At 36.1% G+C, this 18,414-nt stretch overlaps 1 protein-coding gene across 1 annotated transcript in view; it reads right to left on the bottom strand.

Moving 5' to 3' along the window:
• Positions 1-716: 716 nt before the first annotated feature.
• The window catches only part of SP1 (Sp1 transcription factor), a 36,573-nt gene continuing 18,875 nt past the window's right edge, over positions 717-18,414 (bottom strand). The window contains exons 4-6 of the mRNA XM_032492959.1: positions 6,644-6,812; positions 4,906-5,105; positions 717-4,483 (exon numbers count right to left, since the gene is read on the bottom strand). Of these exons, the coding sequence (XP_032348850.1) occupies positions 4,170-4,483; positions 4,906-5,105; positions 6,644-6,812 (683 nt within the window). The 3' untranslated portion in view covers positions 717-4,169. The remainder of the gene's footprint in view (positions 4,484-4,905; positions 5,106-6,643; positions 6,813-18,414) is intronic.

Raw genomic sequence — 18,414 nt, 5'->3', positions numbered from 1 at the left:
CTTTGGGTTTGGGGAAGTCAAATTGGAGAAGACCTAGGAGGGGAATGAAGCCAGGGACTCCCATTTTTTCCCTTTCCCAGACTCCAATCTAAGGCAAGTGAGCTAAATCCGAAAGAGTAGGAATTTAAGCTTAAGGCTGCTTAATGTCCTCCTGAGGGCTGGTGTTTAGGGAAGGCAGACAAAGAAAAGAAACAGGTCAGCCTCAAAGCTGGTCTGCTCATCCTCCTCGGTGAGGTCTGTACCCCAGGAGTAGAGCCAAGGGAGGCACCAGAGAGAGCACAGGCTCCCAAACAAAAGTAATTATCTACCCATATTTTATCAGCAGTTTTCAAAAGCAATGTTTTCCGGGGCTGGAGAAGTGCCATATCCTCCTCCCTTTCCCCAAAGCTACTGCTGTCACCTTTCATCCTTGCACATAAGTTACTGGCTTTCTTCTAAGGGAGATGAAACTCTGAGATTTCACATTTCTCCTCCCAACTCCAAGAGGCTACCCAGCTTTGAATAGGGGGGAGGAAAGCTCTGCAAAGGGCCCCTCACTTGAGGCAGCTAGACTATCCTCATTTCCTTGGTACCTGGATCAGAACTCCTTTGATCTGATCCGAAGGTCCAAAAGGCATCAGGGTACTCACAATTGAATGAAAACTTTAAGCAAGTAGCACCAGGGCTCCCCCAAAGCATAACAGGGGCCTGATTAACACCCCTAGAAGAACCCCTCAAAAAGTATATAAATTTATTGCGTCCTAGCAAAGATCTGCAGCTTCCAGTATTCACATAATGTGAAGATATTAACAATACAAAATATATTCTGAAAGTCAAACATCTGCAGTTCATAGTGCTTTCTCAGATTTGTTAAAAAAAATACAATGCTTAGTTTCCTATATAGGATATACAAAAGCAAAAAATATATATATGTATATAGTAGAAATAAATCAATCAGCCATAGTAATTTACAGCTTTTGTCTCTAACCCTCCCCCAAACATAATCTTTACCCCACACTTCAGTCTATACTTCCTGGGATCAAGAGTTCTATTTATTCTGAACCAGGCTGAGAAATGTCCATTAAATTGCATTCTGCATAGCACCCACAAACAGGGTGCTAGCTGGGAGGTCCCTGAAGGAAGATGGTGTGGGCTGTTACTGCTCTGGGTAAAAAGCGAGACAGTCAAATGATAAGCAGTGAATGTGGATGGGCAACCTGAAAGGACAAAGGAATATTACCACTCCTCTGGGCATCCCGGACCCTGCAAGGTTTGGTCATTAAAAAATTAAATAAAAAAGCAACTCATGAAAAAAAATTTAGAATCAATATGCCTGTCAGTTACATTAACTTCTGGCAAAAAGTTCAGGGAAAGGGATTTTCAGCAATAACCTCCTGACTCAAGGAATGTAGGCTCCTAACTTCCAGTGGAAAAGACTGAGTGGCTTACTGCTGCTGGGAGACCAAAGCAGAAGCTGCTTTAGTTGTAGGGCCAAACAAGATACTGGATCTGGAGCTTCCTTAGTGAGAAGGAAACAGATCAAGTGGAAAGAACTGGATATAAATTCTCTCATACTAATAAATGGAGTTGAGGGTAAATCAGCATTCCATCCCAGAGAAAAACATCATCAAATAATCTTTTAAAAGCTTGTAGACCTCAGCATCACTAAGCTAGTTTATATCTAATAATTTCATACTGGGGATGATTTCATTCCTTGAAATGCTCTAGCTAAATACTGCACACTCCAGTGAGTTATCCTGCCCCTTTCCTCCAGAAGATGCCTATACATGATTACAGACATAAAATAACAGGTTCTGAGATCTGCCTTTCAGTGGGAATAAAGGGTGTGGTAAGTGGCTGGGCATCAATGACTTTTACTTCAGTATTACTAGAATTTGATGTGGAGAAAGTTCCTTGCAATAGTTCCTGAGTGTTAAAAATAGTACTGAGTCTGCAGAGAAAGGACCAAATGGAGGGAACTTTTGTTTAGAATATTAACAGTTATTGTATTACAGATTAAACAACACAAACTTACCCAAACCCTAATTTGGATAGATTTTATATAAAATATATAGTAGAATCATAGCATCATCTATTTGTAGTCAAGGTAAAAAGATTTATGAAAGGAACTAGATCTGGATGTTGGTTTCACTTTCAAACACAAAAATAGTTTCTTCTTTTAAAAGTGCAGTAGAATATCCCCCGTTCATAATTGTAACTAATTTAGCACAAGCAAAGAAATGACCTCAGGAACATACCCAGGTTTTAAGATAGATTTCTAGGTAATGGGCCTGAAAGGCATTTTGATCTGAATTTGATTTATTTTCCAACAATTTCAAATATAATTTCTCATCTGTGTGTAGATATATACAGGCACAAACACACTCACACACAGTCATACACAAACACTTCACTTTCTATCAGATCAGGGTAATTTTTTATTGCAGGTCTCTTATAGTATTGGCTAACAGAAAACCTATCCCCAACCTAACAGATTACACACATACACACAGCCATTTCCACACTTCCTCACAGTGAAAAGCTCTCTGACAAGATACCAGAATGTCGAGAGAGACATGTTTTAATGGCTGGGCCTTGAGGACAACTCTGGCTGCATTTAAATCTCAGTGCCAAATGCACTAAGAGTTCCCTGCCGCTATAATTTTTGGATCAGTCTCTTCAGGAATCAGGCCATGGAGAAAGCAGGATGGTTTTTCCTGATCTCTCCTATAAACCACAGTGGTAAGACAAGATTTCCTTTTGTTCTGGGCTATCATCCTCATGATCGTGTGTGCTTCCTTTTCCCGTAGGAACCATCCGAGGAAGCGTTAAGGGAAAAGATCAAAGAACCACTGCCTTGCCACTAGGACATGCTCTGGAGTTCTGCAGACTGGAAACTCAGAATAGGCTCGTTGGATGATGCTCCTTAATAACATAATGGGAAAGAAACTATTGGGGATGTTCAAAAGAGGAATTGTATCTCCTTTCAGAATGTGAACTCAGAAGCCCACACATCAAAACTTAGCGCTACCTTGGAAGACAGTTGTACAAAGGTCCAAATACTTCACAAACTCCTGAACTGGACTACTTGAGTCACTTCCGCTTCTGAGCACATCATTTTTCCTACTGAAAGCCCCTATCTATTATTTGACCATTCACGGTTTATACAAACTGATCCCAGATTATGACCTTCAAAGGGCCTCTTGTACAATTCCACAGAAAGACTTCTGATTCTTGATGCTCAGAGGAGCTAATGAAGAGAGGTGCCTTGGACTCTCCAGCGCCAAGAGGGTGCCTGCGTCAGTAGTATTTTGAACACTCTCTTCACAGCTACCTCAGGCATCCGCCTGAGCTTCAAGGCTTCTCCATTCTGTTGCTGGGACTAAGGACTTAAAAGAATGACAGAAGTGCCTCATCCAGGGACCACTACCAAAAACAAAACATGAATGATCAGGGGAGAGAAGGGGAGACAGAAATGGTTGAGTCAGGAAAGGAGCACAAGAAGCTGATCCCAAATTAAAAGACAATATTAAGAAAGGAAAATATTATGTATGTATATATAAACTAAAAGCAGAGCATATAAATGCTTAATCTGGTGGGAAGCCAAGACAACATCTATAGAAAATCTTGATGTGTCACAACAAGGCTCAGCCATAAGGAAATAAGGCAATATAAAAAAAAAAAATGACCAAGGTATTTTGGTCACAGAATGGTCTCCTTCCTCCTCCCAGCCAACCCCTGCAAATGCATATCTATATATCTTTTATATATATATATATAATATAGAATCTGTTTTTTGTTAAAAAGTATTTCAATGATCATATATATTTATCAAGGCATAATGGCTTTAGGAAACGGGGGGGATCCATCATGGGGGAGCTGGTAAGGGAAAATGCAGGAAGGGGAGGCTGGGGTAAGAAGTGTTAAGAAACTGGGGTCAAACAAATGCTCGTCAAAGGGTGGCACCAACAGAATTTTCACTAATGTTTCCCACTTCAAAGAGGTACTGATGATACAGGGGGTGCCAGGACCCCATCTCTTCTCTGGTATCCCTCCCCCAATTCTTCCCACTGCCATGCATTTTCAATGCCTCATGGCTCTCTCTCCCACATGTCTTTTGGACCCATGCTACCTTGCATCCCAGGGTTGATGAGTATGGCCCATATGTCTCTACCCCGGGGTGCCTGATTTCAGAAGCCATTGCCACTGATATTAATGGACTGCAGATCCGCCACCTGCATGACGTTGATGCCACTGTTGGCAAGACGGGCAATACCCTCTGGACAGATGGCCTCCATGGCTACCATGTTGGTGGTAATAAGGGCCGAAGGGGTGGCAGTGCCGCTGCCTTCTGAGCCTGCCCCACTGTCCAGGGGCAAAGTGCCCACACTTAGGGCTACACTTGGGCCTCCCTTCTTATTCTGGTGGGTCTTAATATGCTTTGACAGGTGGTCACTCCTCATGAAGCGCTTGGGACACTCAGGGCAGGCAAATTTCTTCTCACCTAGGTAAAGGAAGAGAAGGAAAATAAGAAACTGACATCTCAGGAAGTAGGGGTCCCTTATCCAATTCATTACTTTCAAAATACATAAGGCGGATAAGGCTAGTCTTAGAAAGTGAATAAAAACAAGAAAAATCTAATGAGTACCTTTGGTTTTTGGAGGGACAAAAAATAGGGAAAGGTTGGGGAATATTCAGAAAGGAAGGAATATAGCAGAAAAAGTAAGGCAAGACCTTAAAAATCCCACTCAGAAGCTGGCTCCTTCCTTCTTTAAGGTTTTCCAGATTAACTCCAATTCCATTTGTGATCCATACATTCAGTATCAAATGCAAGTTGCTCGGAAATTTTAGTTATTTCTTAAGTATATTTTGTGTCTTCCCATTCTGGTCTATTACTACCCCTCTCTTCCCCAACTTTCTACTTACCTGTGTGCGTGCGTTTGTGCCTCTGTAACTCATCTGAACGAGTGAAGCGTTTCCCACAGTATGACCAGGTACACATGAATGGCCTCTCGCCTGTATGCCAGCGCAAGTGTGCCCGCAGGTGTGAGGTCTTGCCATATACTTTGCCACAACCTTGCATGTGGCAAATGTGCTGTTTCTTTTTGCCAGGATCCCCAGAGCCCCTGAAAGTGAGAACACAACTATTCATCATTCATTCTAGAGGCAAAAAGTAAAGAATCACATTATCCATAGTAATTACTAGACCCACTCAAAACTAACCAAACTTTTGTTTTTAAAAGAGCTTTCTCTTTAGTATCAAAAGTATCAAAATCTTTAGTCAATCTGATGTTTGATATATGAAGAGATATTCATTCTCACGATGACCTGTGAAATCTGTAAGGCATTTTCTTGTATTCTTCTGGGAGTTTAAGATTCAATACAAGCATTTTCCATTCACTACTGTGAAGGTGGTGATATGGTGAGTTTTTGGCTGGGAACTTACTTAATGAACCAAGGGTCTCTCCATTTAAGCACTTGGTGAAGAACTTTAAAGAAAACATGTTTTACAACTATAGAACTTTTCTCCTTGAATAAAGGTCAAGAGCCAAACCGTGAAGATTAAAAGCTGAAAAGATAGAGCAATTATCAGACTTCAGTCTTAGAGAAAGATGGGTTGTATAAAAGTTAAAAGAGAAATAAGGATGCTAACTATAATTCAAGATATGTAAGAAAATATTCCCTGTATGAAACAAATCCTAAATATTTTTCCCAAACCAATTTGTACCATGTGTGACCCATTAGTGGGCCCTGGGGAGATTCCCAAGAGGGATTTTTCTTGGGTTTTAACAGCCCATATTAGCAGATGGGAAAAAAAAACAACAGAAATGAAATCACACTTAGGTGGAAATCAGACAATTTCCTTCAAAAATTTAAATCCACTTTAAGCTTTGTTAGAGGGAAACTCTATTGTACTCAGTGCTTTTAATTTAGGTTTTTCCTGCAAAGTAGGGTAACCTACAAAGAGTTCAAATTATTTTGCTTTGGTACTTTTCTTATTTTTGTGCTTATTTTTAATGAGACAAAATTTTAACAGATTTTTTCAAAGGCATTTAAAAAACTATGGGACTTTCTATCCTCTGTCGAGAGCAGTGACTTGAAGGAAAAGAATGTAACTTGGAACTCTCCAGAGATAATACTGAATAGCTGGTATCCCAAGGAGAAGCTCTGTCAGAACTCTGTTCCATAGAACATATTACATTCCCTGACAGAAGCATTTTCTACCTGGAATAAGCACTTTTATCTATTTTGAGGGAAAATAAGATTCTGGAAAACTCATGATTTTCATACAGCCACTGTAAAAAAAATCACTACAGTAGACATGTTTCTTTTTCTTTACAAGGTTGTTTTACAAGCTACCTTATTAAAACCATCTCAAAACAGACATATGGTAACAATTATTTGACCTGTTGGCTCCATCTGACTTCTTAATCTCTAGGAGAAAGCAGGCACCTATGAAGGCCCAAGGTCTTAAAAGTTGATGAAAAGGATCAGAGCTGGAACCAACACCCTATATAACCTAATCAAACGTATTGTACTATCTCTGATCCCTCTGCAACACCGCTAAGTCTTAAAAGTTAAAAAAAAAATCCTTTTCTTTTTACCTCTAGATCTATTAATTTTTCTTCTTTATACTCTTAAGAAATTGGCTGGGTCAACTTACCTTCCTTCACTGTCTTTACAGTAGGGGCATGTGCATGCCTCCCGCCGGGTCCTCCGACCAGCTTGGGGTTGGGGATCTGGGCTGTTCTCTCCTTCCTCTCCGCCTGCTGGATCATCATGTATTCCATCACCACCAGCCCCATGGAGACCAAGCTGAGCTCCATGATCACCTGAAATTAAGAGAGTAAAGGGGTCAAGGTGGGGAGTAGGGGAGGTCATCACAGCCCCAAGTATCTCAGTGACAACTTACTCCTACAATACTATTTCTTCAAGCTTTGAAACCACATTCAGTGATACTGTCCATACTTGAAATCTCAAGAATTGGCACTGAAGAGACAAAGAGCAAGTAAGTATACGAAAACACGTTCATTCTCACTCAATTTTTATTTATTTTGGTTTTTTTGGGGGGGATAATTAGGTTGGTTTGTTTGTTTGTTTCTTTCTTTTATTTTTAGAGTAGGTACTGGGGATTGAACCCAGGACCTCATGCATGCTAAGCATGCGCTCTACCACTTGAGCTATACCCTCTCCCCCATTCTCACTCAATTTTTAAAACGCAACTCTACTTATTTATAATGGACTTTTTATAATTTTTCACCTACCAGATTACAAAAAGTTAAAACTCTAATCGAGCATTGGCAAGGATATGGGGAAATAGATAATTTTTATACACAGGTGGTGATAAATTAGTATAACCTTTTTGAAAGCCAATTTGGCAATGTTACTAAAAATTTAAATGCACATCTTCAAAGTAATTTCATTAATCAGCAATGTTCTATGGATATATTACTGAGTACACAAAGATGTGTGACAATAATGTTTCCTGCAGCTTTATAACAAAAAAAAAAAAACTTGAAAAAAAATCAAAATGTACACCACTGAGGAACTAGTTTAGTAAATTATGATAAAATTATGCAATGGAATACTACACATACTTTAGAAGAATGAGATAAAATCATGTACTGTTACTGAAAGATATACAACAAATCTCTTATTCTTTCCCAGAGCTAAAGTGCTAGGAACCAACCAAATCGAAATGACTAAAAATAACTTTCAGAGATTCCAAACTCAAAACCATATAAAATCTAAAAGGGGAAACTTCCTAAAATAAATAAAAAATTGCACTGAATATATAGCAGGAATGTATACTATAAATTTTGACACAAAGAGAAAAGGAAAGAAATGAGGTCAAAGTTAATTCTGTATAGCTAGCAATACACCGCAGGAAGGTTTTGGTTTGGGACTGGATGCTTTTCAGAATGCTAGAAAAAGGAAGAAAATACCATGTACATTCTATTATGTTACTTGAATGTCATTTGCTTGTAAAGATAAATTTATATGAACTCATTATAATTTCTGTCCTGGTTAAATTAAAAACGATAAATGCCACAAAGCTCTAGGACAGTGTTTTTTAAACTTTTTAAGCTTGCAACCCACAGTAAAAAATATACTTGACATTGTGACCTAGTACATACACACACAACTGAAACAAAAGTTTCACAAAAAATGCTTATGATAAGTTATGTATTCTGAAATTTCCTACACTTTACTTAAATTTTTTTCCTTTCTGCTGGTCATGACCCAGTATATTGATTTTATAAATTGGTAATGAGTCACACTTGACATTTTTAAGCACCGGTCTAGGACAATAGACAAAAGCAACGTTTTAAAGGAATAGATAACATTCTTCTCAAGCTTTCACATCTACTATCAGTAAGTATTCACCTAAGAAAGCATCTTGTAAGTAAGTTAATGACTCTACCCACATTTATGATTCCAATAAATGAAGAATGTTGAATTGGTCTGCTTTGTTTTATCTATTTTATAAAGAACGAAACTAAACAAATGGGTAGGTCAGACTTACCATCTAGAAACCTACGCTCTTGACTTTACCTCTGTAGCTAATCTCTACTCTTTTCAGTTCATCAACATAATTGTGAGTTACTATATCCAATAAGCCGCTCTTCTTGTGCTTTCTTTCTCACTCTACCATTTCTAAGCACCAGCCTATGGCATTAACATAAATTTAATTTGAATAGTTTGAGATTTTCATGATACTGGCAAAACTAAAACTGGGAAGTACTGGAGTACAGGGTTAAGAACAGGTTTTTAAGTAAGACAGACCTAGATATTTGTCCCTGCAACTATGGTTTGATTAGCTTTCTGGCAGTGATCTTCTCTAGTTATCAATTTCACCATCAATAAAACTGGGATGAAATATTATCAATCTCATAAAGTTACTGTAAAAACAAGTGAAATAATACATGTAAGGTGCTTAGCATAGTATCTGTCACAGAGCAAACATTCAACACACTGTAGCTAATATTATTAGGAAAATATCTTGTGGGAAAACCATAGTGCCAAATCATGGAGTAAGATATACACAGTATTTTTTTCACAATATTTTGTTTAATCATTCTGCCTTAAAAATTGTATGTGTTACTGAGTAGAAACTCCATCTAGTGAAGATGGAGAATATATCCTTTAAAATAAGCCCAAATAGCAGACAAGGTAGGATGCTAGTTAGTATTGTCAGTGGTTACCTACCAAAATTACCTTCAGAAGAGAAATTTATGAAAACTATAGATCCAATTATCTCTAATAGGTCTTTAGAAAGAAGACAATACTGTGGTACGTACAAGCAAATCATCTTCTTTGATCTATTTTCCAAGCTAATCTAACTCTATTAAAATTAAAGAAGTTAATTAATCCCCAAAGTTCTCCCTTGTCCCAGTCAACTAGAAAGAGGCAAATCTTTCTCCATTTTATTGGAACATAGGAATAACATTCACGATAGGCATCATTCAGTAAACTGGGACACAAAGAAATACTTAAATATCAAGTCTACCAAAACTGAATCTCAAACCCTCTTTTAAATTCTTACAGAATGGACAGTCAACATTAATATCCTCCTGGACCCCTACAATGCTTTCAAATTTTTTTCTTAAATATGAAAACTGAGAATGGGATTAGAGAAAATGAACAATTCTCAATTTCATTTAACAAAAAGGAGGGATAAAACATCAAAAAAGCATCAACATCAGACCAGAATCCGTTTCCAGCCTGTTTTAATAACAGTTTTAGAAAAAGAACAGTTTTATCTTAAAATGTGGCACTGGTTAAGCAATGAAATAAATTAAAGATTTTCCTTACCATGATGAAAATAACTATAAACCAAAGGCACAGTTTAATGACAGTCTTGCCCAAGCCAGTGGTTGCCTCCAGCAATAGTTTCTGAAATAGCCATGGCAGTTACACACTTTTTTAGTTTCCTCAAAGTGAAGAAGTGTGCTGAAGTCATGAACTTTCAAGACCACCACATGGTAAGTCAAACATCCTATTCTTCTCTGAGAAAAGACTTGGGTAATACTAAAATAAGATGAAATAACCTCCTCAATAATTTTCAAAAGAGTGGTTTCCATACACTTCCCTATTCATCTGCTTTCTGAAATGATTCTGGAAACACTGTGTTAACATTAATTAAGTATTAATACAGTAAGACTGAATTTTAAAACTGTATCTATATATATTAAGCACACACTGGGTTTTCTGAATGTGTTTCATTTTACACAACAGATTTAATTCAAGGAAGTATATCTCAGATCACAAAGTGTGTTTTCAGCCATGCCGAACTGGAGTACTGGTAACATCACTTACGCATGAGGAACAGAGTATCTAGAATATGGCCCCAAATCAAGAAATAAAAACATCTCTATTAACAGAAATAGATAATTAATAATACATAGTATTTTGTATTTTTAAGTAATAATAATATTCTTGTTCTAGTTTCCCAGTCCAAACAAACTGAATTAGCAGGGAGGGTTTAGCTCAAATGGTAGAGCGCATGCTTAGCATGCATGAGATGAGGTCCTGGGTTCAATCCCCAGTATCTCCTCTAAGAATAAATAAACACTAAATAAATCTAATTACCTCCCCCCACCAAAAATAAAAAAATAAACTTCAAACAAAGTGAATTAGAGGCAGCAACTTAAAGAAAAAGGAAAGGAAGTATCGTACTTTTAATGGCATAGAAACTGACAACTGGGAGTGATATATACATATAATGGCCCACAAATCTATCCCTATATTGACCATCTATGTGCTCTTGAGGTACAGTTTAATGTAGGAGAGACAGGATAAATGCTTGATTCTGTCAATTACTAGGTTTTAAAATAATGAGTTGGTTTCCTAGACTTCTTAAAAAATTGCCAATGAATTTTTCTTTTCTTAAAAATGAAGTTTTTTGATATAATTTACATACAATAAAAATTTTACCCTTTTACAATGTAATTTGGTGCAGTCACTATGGAAAACTAGTTAAAAAACTAAAAACAGACTTACCATATGACCCAGCAATCCCACTCCTGGGCATATATCCAGAGAAAACTCCAATTCAAAAAAGATACATGCACCCCAACGTTCACAGCAGCACTACTTATAATAGCCAAGAAATGGAAGCAACCTAAATGTTCATCGACAGATGACTGGATAAAGAAGTTGTGGTGTATTTATACAGTGGAATATTGCTAAGCCATAAAAAGAATGAAATAATGCCATTTGCAGTGACATGGATAGACCTAGAGATTATCATACTAAGTGAAATAAGTCAGACAGAGAAAGACAAGTATCATATGATATCACTTATATGTGGAATCTTGGAAAAAAAAAAAGACACAAATGAACTTATTTACAAACCAGAGACAGACTTACAGACATAGAAAGGGGAAGAGTGAGTATAAATTAGGAGTCTGGGGTTAGCAGATACATACTACTACATACAGAAAAGATAAAACAACAAGGTCCTACTCTAAAGCACAGGGAACTATATTCAATAGTTTGTAATAACCTATAATGAAAAAGAATGAAGAATATATAAATATAAATATATATATATATTTAAACTGAATAACTATGCTGTATACCAGAAACTAACGTACCATTGTAAATCAACTATACGTCAATTAAAAAAAAGAAATTCACCCTTTTAGTAAATTTAGACCAGGGTTCTCAAACTGGAGCCTTTATACTCCCCAGGAGACATCTGACACTATATGGAGACATTTTTGATTGTCATGTCTGGCATCTAGTGCTGCTAAATATTCTATAATGCATAGGACAGCTCGCTCCTCCCCAAAACAAAGAATTACCTGGTTCAAAATGTCAATGGTGTCAAGGTTGAGAAACCATGCTTTAGACAAATATATACAGTAAGCAGTGTAAACACTACTACAAGCAAGATACAGAATATTTATACCACCTCAAGTAGCTCTCTCAAGCCCTCTGCAGTCTGTCTTTTTTGCATCCATATGAATTCGTGGATTTAAACGTATTTGATGCTTCAATCCATTCATTGCACTTACTATCCTTAATGATGCTCAAGCTATTCTAACATTTGGCCACAGAAACATCAAATTGGCTCCTTTGTTCTTTGACAAGATATCCCATGTATGATGTTAATTTCCTGCTCCAGATCTAGAATCAGCTATTCAAATATTCCTAGTTTTTTTTTTAAATGAGAAATTAGTATTTGGTTCCCATTATCTGGTTCTCTAGTCATTTTAGTTATTTGAAGCTCTTGTAGATTCCATAGGAAGAGATCATGTGAACACTATATCCTGAATTCTCACATGTTAGTATTGAATTGTCTGTGGTCTTTATACTCGGAAGTCTATTTGTCTGGACAGAAAATTCTTGGTTCTTGTTTTATTTACTTGATTCGCTTAAATGTTAATTGACTGCATCCCAACACTAAACATGCTGTCAAAAAGTCTAGTGAAAATCCACTTCTTTCCTGTATAAGTGATTAGGTCTTTTTCTGCTGGGATGCCCAAATGATTTTTTTCTTTAGTGTCCATCAGTTTTACTAGATTATGTCTCGGTGTTGGCCATTCTGGGTTGATTTCCCCAGGCACATTTTGGGAAAGTTTTCTTTCTGTCCCATGGCTTAGGTTGTTTTCTCCCTCGGGAACTCTGTTTACATGAATGTTGGTTCTTCTTTGCCTATTTTTCGTATCATTTTTCCCCCAGTCCCCTTTATCTCTCTCTCTTTTTTTGGAGGGGGGGGTTCTTTTAAATGCTTCCCTCTATTACATATAAAAATTTGATTTTGTTTTACTTTGCTTTTACTTTATTGAGTCATTATCTGTTGTCCTTATTATTTATGTTCCTTTTATTATCATCTTTATTTCTGAAATGATTTTTTTCTCTTATTCCTAATTCTTTTTGTGTGGTCCAGCACTTCTTTTCAAATTCTCCATTTCGCCAATCACCTCAATTCTGAGATTTTTCTAATTTGAATTTATATTTTCTCTCATAACTTCTATCATTTCCTAAATTAGCTTATTTTGAATTTTCATCTGTTTGGTGGACATGTCTTTCCAGGATCCTTTCATTGCCTTAGGAAGTTTTTCTGCTTCTTTCCATTGTTGCTATCGCTGTCTTTTGATAATTGTAACTTTATATGGAATCAAACTCATTTTTTAAAGTTAAATGAGTTTTTCTTAAATTCTGGAAGGAGGGGTAGGAACTAGGATGGTTTTTCTAAGTTTCATGGTTTCAGAGATTTTAAGACACAAAACAAGAAACACACAACTGATTCTTTCTACCCCTCTGCTTGTTCTCTTTTATCATGTCCTTTTCTTTGTCCCTGTCTTGCTCAAAGTGTATTCTACTCCTAGAAGTTTCTCCTCAGTTTGCTATGCATTAGAACTTCAGTTTGTTAATTTCAAAGTTGTCAGACTTTATCTCCATTCCCTTGTACTCAACCTGTAAGGGCAGAACTCCTTCCTATTTTCAGTTACTATTCTAGATGTTTCTTCAGTGAATACCTGCTTGTGATTTAGAGGTTATTCTGTTCTCAGGGCCATCAGAAGCCCCGTTGCCTTCCCTCTGCTTCCTTCCCTTCCCAAATGCCAATAATCATAGATCTTATAGCTTGTTCCCATCATTTTATAGTTCATTGTACATATAAGCTTTCATTGTAGACTTTTTGGTTTTGCTGTCCTAGTTTCTCTAGCTATTTTAATTTTTTGTTCTGGAACAATTTTAGATTAATAGAAAAATTACAAAGATTCAGAAAGTTCTTGTATATTCTTCATCCAGCTTCTCTTAATATTAACATCTTACATAAGCAAGGTATATTAGTCAAAACCAATAAATTAATATTGATATAACACTGATAACTAAATGACAAACTTTCTTCAGATTTCACCAATTTTTTCACTAATGTTCTTATTCTCTTCCAGGATCCCATCCAGGATACCACACTGCACTTAGTTGTCATGTCTCCTTAGGCTCCCCCCATCTGTGACAGTGTCCCAGTCTTTCAAGACCTTGACAACTTTGAAGAATACTGGCTGGTATCTTATAGAATGTCCGTCAATTTTGATTTGTCGGATGTTTTCTCATCAGACTGGAGTTATGGGTTTTAAAGAATACCAAATAAGTGAAATGCCCTTCTTATCACATCATATTAAAAAGTGCATGGTATCAGCATACTCTGTTTTCAGGAGGGAGATACAGGAAGATAATTCGGTGGATTCCTCACTCTCTATGTGTGGCTGTTTTCAGTATGTGCTAGTGCTAATGGGAGTTACTAATTCTTGTTCCCAGTTTTCATTTTTTCTACCTAAAAGCCACCTGAATTTTGTTCAGGGTAACGGTGCCCAGGTTAAAAATATTCTCCTTCCCAGATTCCCTTGCAGATAAGTAGTAGTTAAGTATCAAGGTCTTGGCCAATCAGGTATTAAAATAAAATTGCTGAATAAGACTTTCAAGAAAGCTCTTTAAATAAACTGGGAATAACTAGGCTTGCTTCCTCCTTTATTGTCTGGAAAGAGATCACAATGACCAAAGGTGGAGTAGCTGCCTTGCAAGCATGGCAACTGTCCCATAGATACTAAGGCAAAAGTAAACAGGGCTGGGATTCCTACTGTTACCTGGTGTTGCCACACCAACCTTGAATTCACTACCTTCAGATTTCATGTTGTATGAGAACAATAAACCCCTATCTGGTTAAGTGCCTGCAACAGGTTTTCTAGTACATACAGCTAAATGCACTGCCTAACTACAAAAAAAAAAAAAAAAAAGGAATTATGTTTTCATAAAGTAAGTCATGATTATATTGAGCACACATAAATTTCTCCTGGCTACAGCCTATATCTCAGTATGATCTACCAGTATTTTGTGTCACTATTTTGTGTGTGTGTCAAATTGATAAGAGTCTAATTTTCTTTGTCCAACTCCCAGAACTATGCTGTAAGGGTAAGCATGTAACAAAAAATTCTGATGATGATAATTTTACATTAAAGTAGACCACACAAGAGTAAAGAATGGGCACCAGAAATTTCCTTCTGTTCCAGAATGCAATCCCTTGCTAATTCATCAGTAACTTGTGTTCTATACAAATCCGCATATATATATATATATATAGCTTCTAAACTTATTTCTTCATATTACATCTTTCCTGTTAGAGAATTAGCACAGCATATTTTATACATGTACATATACACATGTATGAATGACAATTCATAGGCTTTACTACATATAAACTTCCTTCAGTGCTTATTCCTATAGTGCCTTATACGACATGGACTCCATAAAGGCAATCTATAGAAATGTTTATCAGTTATTTACTTTTATTGCTCCAGGTATTATACTAAGCTCTGAAGATTCAAAGAAATAGTTCTCAATGTTAAAGACCTTGTAGTTCACTAGAAAAGAGAAAAACACATAATTTCAAAGTAATGATATAAATATTATAGTAAAAGCCATTCAAAATATGTTCCAGAATTGAAAAGAGTAATTTCTCCAGTCTGGAATTTCAGAAAAGGCTTGATTCCTAAAGGAATTGCGCTTTGGGCCAAACTTTAAAGAATGCATAGGAGTAGCCAGGTGAAGAATGTTGGCAAGGGAAGGGCGTCCCAGGCAGAGGGAAGACTATAAGCAGCATTAAGGAATGTAGTGAAGCAGGGGATGGAGGTGGAGAGAGAAACTTCAAAACAGACATTACTAGATGAGACAGATGCTCAAATGACTGATTTTTTTTTTAAAAGTGATGGTAAAGAGAGTATGGGGAGAGAAGCAGTTTCATACAACTCCCAGTAGCATGAATGCACAAAAGCATATGTCAGTGAAACAGCATGGTGTGTGTAGGGCAGGGTGGCAATATTGATCAAATCTTTAAGATGTGACTAATATTTAACTTAGCAAGTATACTATAAGAATAAGAACATGTGCCAAATACTGTATTAAGCTCTAGGGATAGTTAGATATAATCCTGGCCATTATAGGGCTTCCCAGCTTCATTATCTCACTTGGAAGACACAAAATGAAATCAACAAGTATAATATTTACTTTATTATAATTTGTATAATAAAGTACTAATAAAATGTATAATAAAGTACTAATAAAATGCTCTAATAAGATAAATTTAAGAGTTGGGAGAGGGAAATATTAGAAGAAACAAATGGAATATTCTGGGCTATTCCATTAGATAATGGTGAGAGATAATAAAGGTCTAAAGCAGGGCAGTGGTTCCAGTACAGAAAGACATGGATAAAAAAAAAAAAATCAGGATTTTAAAAAGGCAGGATTTAGTGGCTGAACACAGGGAACTTCAACATTTTGGGGATATAACTGAAACAGCAAGACTGCGTGGGACATGAACAAAAGAGAGACAACAAATATTTTTTAAGATTTTTCAAAGATACAGATTAAGGAACTCATTAAAACCGAATCTAACCCAGTAACTCCACTCTGAGGTATAAAACCAAGAGAAGTAAAAACATATGTCCACACAAAAACTTGTACACAAAAGCTCAAAGTAGTATTAGTCCTAAGAGCTAAAAAGCAGAAACAACCCAAATGTGTATCAATTGATGAACTGATAAACAAAATTTGGTATACCCACTAAATGAAATATTATTTAGCAATAAAAAGGAGGTACTGATTCATGCCACAACATGGATGAACCCTAAAAGCATTATGCTTAGTCAGTCCCAAAAGACCACATACTTATGATTCCATCTATAAGAAATGCTCCCAACTGGCAAATCCAAAGAGATGGCAACTAGATTAGGTTGTCTTGGACTAGAGATGAGGAGTGAGAACGGGGAACGACAGCAATGGGTCACTTTTTGGGGTGATAAAGATGTTCTTAAATTTAAATTGTGGTAGTTCACAATTCTGTGAATATACTAAAATCTACCAAACTGTACATTTTAAATGGGTGAATTATAGAGTATATAAATTACAGCTCAACACAACTATTTTAAAAAGCAAATTAAATTAAAAAACTATTTTTAAAAAAAAAGTGAGGAAAAAAGAAGGAAAGAGTTTGAAGGGGGAAAAATTAAAAAGAAAAAACATTAAACTGCCAGGGAGTGAGGAGGGTACCATAGGAATAGGCAGAAGGAAAATATTTATCTTTTATTTGTTTTAATACAACAAATCTTTATTGCACCTCTGCTGTGTGCCACACACTTATTTTAGATGCTACACTCAAGGAGGCAAACTCTAATGAGATAACACACAAGAGAGAAAATGTATCTCCAAAATTGCCTTTTTTGCTCTAGATGTCAGGAGGCTCAGACACAAACAATATGTTCAAAATAACTTTAGATATCTCCACCCTTATCACATTTCAAAAAAAAATTCTGGGTAGATAATGTTCAATTGTTTACAAAAATGTCTGAAAGAAAGCCTGGCAAGAAATTAAAAAACACTAATACTGTTTTCTTTAAATGATGGATTGCCTTCTTCATGTATTTTTTCATGTTAAATAAAATAAAAAATAAAGGTAGAGGAGTTAAATGCATACACATATATATTTAAATATGAAGAGAGAAAACAATTATCAAACTTTTAGAAGGCATAAAGCATAGAGATCTATGTTATGTCATTTTTAAAAATTCATTAAAGAAATCACAAGAAAAAAGATGAATTCATTTGACATACAAAAATTAAAGCTCCTGTATTAGAAAAAGCCAGTAAGAGCTTGAGGAAGTTATTCTCAGTAAACTTTAAAAACAATGAATTTCTCTATTAAAAAAAAAAGAGAGCCCAGGCCAAGTTCTTAAGAATATTATGCCAGTAGACAAATCAACTGGTACAACTTGTGAACAAGCAGAAGGAAAAATATTCAATGTCACTAGTAAGCAAAAACATAAAAACTTATTCGGGGAAAGGTCAGAGTCCATTAAAATGTTCATCATTAAAAAAATCCAACTATGGAAAAAGTCGTTTGAACAGACACTCATCAAATTATTTACAACAGCAATACAAGAAGTGGATTAAAATGTAAATAAAGAAATTGTTAAAGTAACCTGATGGAATACTAGGCAGTCAGTAAAGTTTATGATTAACTGAAGTATAACAATTTGGAAAAAATGTTTATACTATATAATTGAACAAACCAAGAAACACATTACATGCATACTAAGAAGAAAGCTATGCTAAAGAAATACATACATTAAGATTTACATAAGGTAGAACCAACACTAAATTGGTGACTAATAAAGGAGTGCTGTTTGTTTTGTTTTTCCCTTTCTCCTTTCTTTTTCTCTTACTTTCTGTAGTGTAATTATACAACTTTTATCATTAAAAAGACCTACACAGCAAAAAAAAAAAAAAAAAATCAGCCTATGCATCTCCCCACTTTTTGGTATATTAACAGTGTTTTACAGATTTAACAACTGGTTCTTCCCATCTCAGAAAGTGGGTAGTTTTCAAGAGGTACAGGGCAATCAACATAATGATGGCAAAGGCTCTCTC

Source organism: Camelus ferus, chromosome 12, assembly GCF_009834535.1.
Source record: "Camelus ferus isolate YT-003-E chromosome 12, BCGSAC_Cfer_1.0, whole genome shotgun sequence".
Taxonomy (NCBI): Eukaryota; Metazoa; Chordata; class Mammalia; order Artiodactyla; family Camelidae; genus Camelus; species Camelus ferus.
The sequence above is the reverse complement of the archived record's forward strand: the minus strand, read 5'-3'. Positions and strand labels throughout refer to the sequence as shown.